Genomic DNA, 6,499 nt, shown 5'->3' with positions numbered 1-6,499 from the left:
TGTTTACTAATATCCTATTCAAATTAACATATTTATAAAAATAAAATATTATTATTATTATTTTATTATTTGAAATATAAATACTACAAGTGAGGTTTACCCAAACTAGGAGTAGTAGAAAAAGAGTTGCACAGCCCGCACGGGCTTAACTCAGTTGGTTCCTGGGTGGTAGATTGTCCCTAAGCAGACAGGATCGAATGCTGGCAGCCGCAGTGTGGGAGTTTCACCACTGTGGTGGCTCCTTGTGTGCTGGTTACCAGTGTAAGTTCCTCCCACCTAATGGGCCGCTGAGGTACCGTGTTTGAACCCCTCCATAGCGATGTCGGGCCGGGTTATGGGGGCGCCTGGGGTGAGCGAATCACCTTTTGTCCCTAAGAAAAAGAGTTGCACATAAAAATCAACCTTTTCTTTTGTAACACGAAACGAACAAATTTTCACTATATATCTGCAATTCATCAACCATCTCCCAACTCTTCCCCAAATTTTCGTCTTTCAGTAATCCACAAGTTCTACAACCATGAGCAACAAACCAGAGTCCTCCGATCCGTAAGTATTTCCTTGCATTATTGAATTTCGCTGGATGTTCATTCCTTGATTGATAAACTTATCTGGGTTTTAGTTGATTTTGGACTACTCCTTTTCTTATTTTTGTTAATTGGTTCATGATGTGTAGCAACGCGAAGAAGGATTTTAGCACTGCGATTTTGGAGAGGAAAAAGGCGGCGAATCGGTTGGTGGTGGATGAGGCCATCAACGATGATAATTCTGTAGTTTCTCTTCACCCTGATACTATGGAGAAGCTCCAGATTTTCCGCGGCGACACAATTTTGATCAAGGTTTTTTTTCGTCTCGCATACTAGTATTTATGGGTGTATTAAATTCGGATGTTCGAGCTTTGCGTATTTGATTTGGGAGGGGGTGCTTCATGTTTATCGATGCGATAGTTGAGATCTAATTTTGGTTATTACTGGGACTCTCTAATTAACAGTTTTCAGCTAAATTTGGGTTTTGAAGCTTGAGTTTCTTATGTTTCTGTTCGTATTTTTTGAATAACTTGTTGAGCTTTGTTTTGTTGAGTGGTTGAATTCTGCATCAGTTTTTATTTAGGTGTTGAATTTTTTTAAAAATATAATTTGCAGATGTAGGTAACCCTAATTTAATCTGATACGTTGTACAATATGATGGTTGCATTGGTACTGTGTTAAGATGAGCGATTACTAGTATTGATGTTACTTGTTAAGGGAGATGATTAATACCATTATTCTTTGTTCATTTATCAGGGTTTTCTGTCTTGATTCTTGTGGAATTAATTAGACTTATCATTGATGCTGTTATGCGATATATAGCAATGATGTTTTTGCCATTAATCCCTGCTTTACTCATTTGCTGTCATAATATGGATTAAAGGGTAAGAAACGAAAAGATACTGTCTGCATTGCCCTTGCTGAGGATACCTGCGAGCAACCAAAGATTCGGATGAATAAGGTTGTCCGGAACAATCTCAGAGTTAGACTTGGAGATGTCGTTTCCGTGCACTTATGTCCTGATGTGAAGTATGGGAAGCGAGTCCACATTCTCCCTGTGGATGACACCATTGAAGGGGTTACTGGCAACCTTTTTGATGCTTACCTGAAACGTGAGTTTGATTATGATTTCAATTTTCTGGCTTTGTGTTATTTTATTTCAGAAGGGTTTGTGGCTGGGGTTATATTGATTTAATTGAATTGGGTAGCCTGTCCAGTCGAACAGTTTATTAAACAATATGATTAATGATAGTTATTTTATCTGTCGTGCCTCAGGGATGTTGGTCTGTGTTTCAGTTGATATATTCCCTTAAAATGGTAACATACCTAATTGTTGTATAGAATTAGAAAAACTGAACGACATAATCAAGATAGCTATTCATTCTTGTTAATTTTCATGGGTACCCTATTCTTTAGAATATAGTATTGATTAGTTAAAGTGTGCTGATTTTGTTTAAATTCTTGGAACTAACTTCTTTTTAATCTCTGCAGCATATTTCCTAGAGGCATATCGGCCTGTGAGGAAAGGTGATTTGTTTCTTGTGAGGGGAGGAATGAGAAGCGTAGAGTTCAAGGTTGTCGAAACTGATCCTTCGGAATACTGTGTTGTTGCCCCTGATACGGAAATCTTTTGTGAGGGAGAGCCTGTAAAAAGGGAGGATGAAGATAGGTTGGATGAAGTTGGTTACGATGATGTTGGCGGTGTTCGTAAACAGATGGCTCAGATTCGCGAATTGGTAGAACTGCCGCTGAGGCACCCACAGCTTTTCAAGTCAATTGGAGTGAAGCCTCCGAAAGGAATTCTGCTTTATGGTCCTCCTGGATCTGGGAAAACCTTGATTGCCCGAGCTGTGGCCAATGAGACTGGTGCTTTCTTCTTCTGTATTAATGGACCAGAAATAATGTCAAAAATGGCAGGAGAAAGTGAAAGCAATCTCAGGAAGGCATTTGAGGAAGCTGAGAAGAATGCGCCTTCCATTATATTTATTGATGAAATCGACTCCATTGCGCCCAAGAGAGAGAAAACCCATGGAGAAGTAGAAAGGAGGATTGTGTCCCAACTCCTGACATTAATGGATGGACTCAAGGCTCGCGCTCATGTTATTGTGATGGGTGCTACGAACCGTCCCAACAGCATAGACCCTGCTCTGAGAAGGTTTGGGAGGTTTGATAGGGAAATAGACATAGGTGTTCCTGATGAAGTAGGGCGCCTTGAGGTTCTTCGTATCCACACAAAGAACATGAAACTTGCTGAAGATGTAAGCTCAGACAACTTTATTTTTAATAGGAGTTCATACAACCTCCTAATTTAATAGACTATGAATGAATCTGTAGCATCTGTTTAATATTGCAGGTTGATTTGGAAAGAATTTCCAAGAATACACATGGCTACGTTGGTGCTGATTTAGCTGCTTTGTGCACTGAGGCTGCCCTTCAATGCATTAGGGAAAAGATGGATGTGATCGACTTGGAAGACGACTCCATTGATGCCGAGATACTGAACTCCATGGCTGTCAGCAATGAGCATTTCCAGACTGCTCTTGGAACAAGCAACCCCTCTGCTCTGCGTGAAACGGTAGGGGTTTTATTTTCGTTCTTCCCATTTGCATTTTCAAAATATTGATTCAAATGGTCGTGTGATTCTTCTTCTACTAATTTGTCGAATTGAATGTTATAGGTTGTTGAAGTGCCCAATGTTAGCTGGGAAGACATTGGAGGGCTTGAGAATGTCAAGCGGGAGCTACAAGAGGTATGTCTTCTTCATAAAACAATTGATAATTCTGATCGTGCAAAACCTATATTCCAATTTGACTATTGTCTTCCATACTGATCTTTTAATATGGTCTTGCGAATTTAGACCGTTCAATATCCGGTTGAGCATCCCGAGAAATTTGAGAAATTTGGAATGTCACCCTCGAAAGGAGTTCTTTTCTATGGTCCTCCTGGTTGTGGAAAAACTTTGCTAGCCAAGGCTATCGCGAACGAATGCCAGGCAAACTTCATCAGTGTCAAGGGGCCTGAACTGCTCACTATGTGGTTTGGAGAGAGTGAGGCCAATGTAAGAGAGATTTTCGACAAGGCTCGCCAGTCTGCTCCTTGCGTCTTATTTTTTGATGAATTGGACTCAATTGCTACTCAGGTGTGTGTTTTACGCAGTTCTTTGTATTCGTACTTTAAATAATGATGTTTTTCAGTGGCTCACACGGCTCGCCTTTTGCAGAGAGGGAGCAGTGTAGGTGATGCTGGTGGCGCTGCCGATCGTGTGTTAAATCAGCTCCTAACAGAAATGGACGGAATGAATGCTAAGAAGACTGTCTTCATCATTGGTGCCACCAACAGGCCCGACATCATTGATCCTGCCCTCCTCCGCCCTGGCCGTCTTGATCAGCTCATCTACATCCCTCTTCCTGATGAGGAATCGCGCTACCAAATATTCAAGTCGTGTTTGAGAAAGTCGCCTATCTCCAAAGACATCGACCTAAGAGCCCTTGCTAAGTACACTCAAGGATTCAGTGGCGCTGATATCACTGAGATATGTCAGCGTGCAGTCAAGTATGCCATCAGAGAAAACATCGAAAAGGTATAGGCTCGAGATACTTAGATTATGATAAATAGGAGTATAAAAATTTGTCAAATCTTATTTATCACTCAAGTAAGTTTTTATGAGTGCGACTATTTATTTCTCTCAGGATATCGAGAGAGAGAAACGGAGAGGCGAGAACCCCGAGGCTATGGAGGAAGATGTCGAGGACGAGGTGGCAGAGATCAAACCTGCACACTTCGAGGAATCGATGAAGTTTGCTCGGAGGAGTGTGAGTGACGGCGACATACGCAAGTACCAGGCGTTTGCTCAGACCCTCCAGCAGTCGAGGGGATTCGGAGCAGAATTCCGATTTGAGGAGCAAAGCAGGGGCGTCTCTGCTGGAGCTGCCGACCCTTTTGCAGCAGGCTCTGTTGCAGCTGATGACGATGATCTCTACAGTTAAAGCAATATTGTGTTGGAAGTTTTTTTTTATTGCTTTGTTATTTATTTTCTATGTTAAACTCTGATACTAATTACACCATTTCATATGATGGGATATTCTGGTATGCAAATTTCTTAGGTAATTTACTTTCTGTAAATAATGAATACTAGTACTACTTATTTAATCTTGGTCGTTTTTTACATGCAAGTTTCTCTTTTATCGCTTTGACATGATGTGTTTGATGATATTCCAACATTTAATCTTGGCCCTTTTTACATGTGTTGTAAAATGAGATAATGTTGGGAAAACGAAGGTTGTTCCTCAACTGAAGACAGCAATGTCAATGTCAAGTCATGCCATTTGATTATTATATAACTATCTCTATTCGCCAAAAATACCTTTCTTTTCCATCATTCACCGAAAATGTATCACTATATTTTTGGATCGTATCTCTATATAGTAATCATGTGGCTAACATATGAATAATTTCAGTTCTTGTTTGTACATGCTTAATCCAACCCCATCAATTGATTTTAGTTTAGGTTTGATTAAGATCGATAGTTAAAGGGCTTGGCGAGCTGGCAACCACAATATTGTGTGGCATATATATACATCAATTCAAACTTCAAATTCAAATCAGACATTAAACAATTTACAGTACAATAACATGAAATACCACCAACTTGTCAACTTTGGTTATTTCATATGTTCATTTTGTGTGTATTATTTTGTTCTTTTTTTTTTGCTTCTATTCTATTGGAAAGTGACATATACACAATCACGGAAAAAGCAATAAATAACATAAGAGAATTGAGATCTCACTACGTCTATACGAGACTATGTATTGAGGTGTTGACAAGTCAGAAATATTTCAGTAAAGAATTTCCCATAAAAAAATATAGTGCACTCTACAATTACAATGATGGAGTGATGCATTCTTAATTTAACTACATTTAAATCGCAGTACATTTAAATCGCAAGTGAACAATGTAGTTAATTATAGAATAGTAAAAGTATTATATCCACATGGAGTAAATAACTAATTCTAATTATTATGAATTAACCAACTAATACTACTTAGACTAATCAACTAAAATATTGTGGTTTAATAAATTAAGAAGATTTTGGGCAGACTTACAAATTAATATTTCACTTAAGCCAACCCTAATTTAGGTGGGGCCAAATACTAACAAAATTTAGGGTGCACGTATAAATTTGTTTTGTTAGCGACTATATTTTAAAGTTGAGATAATATTTCCCCATGTTTCATTGCATGATAGGGACTTATGAAAAACGATTCACATAAAATATCAAAAAATCGATGATGCTACATGGATAAAAAAAATGAAATCTTTTTGTTTGGTAGCGACTTAAGCACCTCCTTTCTACCATGTGTGTCCGTGTCAATGTCGACAAACGATAGTTAAAGTGGACGACGTGGCATGGTGGCAACTACAATATTGTGTGGTGTGAGTGTCCATCAATCGAAACTACAACATTTCAAATCAAATCACGATGCATTATTAGACAAATTATGGTACAATAGCAAGATATAAGGCCACCAGCTTGTGAAATTTGGTTATTGTATCCTTTCAATTTCAATTTTGCACTATTTTGCTCGCTTGATAAGATTTTTGTAAGGCTTATATACATACACATAGTTATGTCGAGTTAACCACTGTCATGAGATTCATGCTTGTCTTTTCTGCGTTTATTGTGGCCCAATCATGAACTTTACGAAAAAGATAAGGCTGGTTCCAATATGTTGAATTTTAGAATTATATCATTGATTTGCAAAATGTCATATCAAATTTATTAAATTACTAAGTAGTATATTTCATGCATGCGAGACAATTATATTATATCATCGTAATATGTAAAAATGTTGGGTGCATACATAATAATACTACTACTAGTAAAACTACTGTTTTTCAGTCCTAATTAGTTTGAAGTTTTCTGAAATGGCTCACAATCAAATATGTCTAGATTTAGTTCAAATCGAAAAATATC

The 6,499-nt window shown here is 38.2% G+C and overlaps 1 protein-coding gene across 1 annotated transcript; it reads left to right on the top strand.

The window, feature by feature from the left end:
- Positions 1-386: 386 nt before the first annotated feature.
- LOC121762596 (cell division control protein 48 homolog E-like) lies at positions 387-4,673 on the top strand. Its single transcript, XM_042158534.1, has 9 exons — positions 387-546; positions 674-836; positions 1,408-1,636; positions 2,016-2,782; positions 2,878-3,099; positions 3,202-3,273; positions 3,382-3,663; positions 3,745-4,104; positions 4,214-4,673. Exons 1-9 carry the CDS (start codon positions 518-520, stop codon positions 4,508-4,510), a joined length of 2,421 nt encoding a protein of 806 aa, XP_042014468.1. The 5' UTR covers positions 387-517; the 3' UTR covers positions 4,511-4,673.
- The last annotated feature ends 1,826 nt before the right edge of the window (positions 4,674-6,499 follow it).

Source organism: Salvia splendens, chromosome 13 (genome assembly GCF_004379255.2).
Source record: "Salvia splendens isolate huo1 chromosome 13, SspV2, whole genome shotgun sequence".
In the NCBI taxonomy this organism is placed as follows: Eukaryota; Viridiplantae; Streptophyta; class Magnoliopsida; order Lamiales; family Lamiaceae; genus Salvia; species Salvia splendens.
This window is presented reverse-complemented; position numbering and strand designations above follow the sequence as displayed.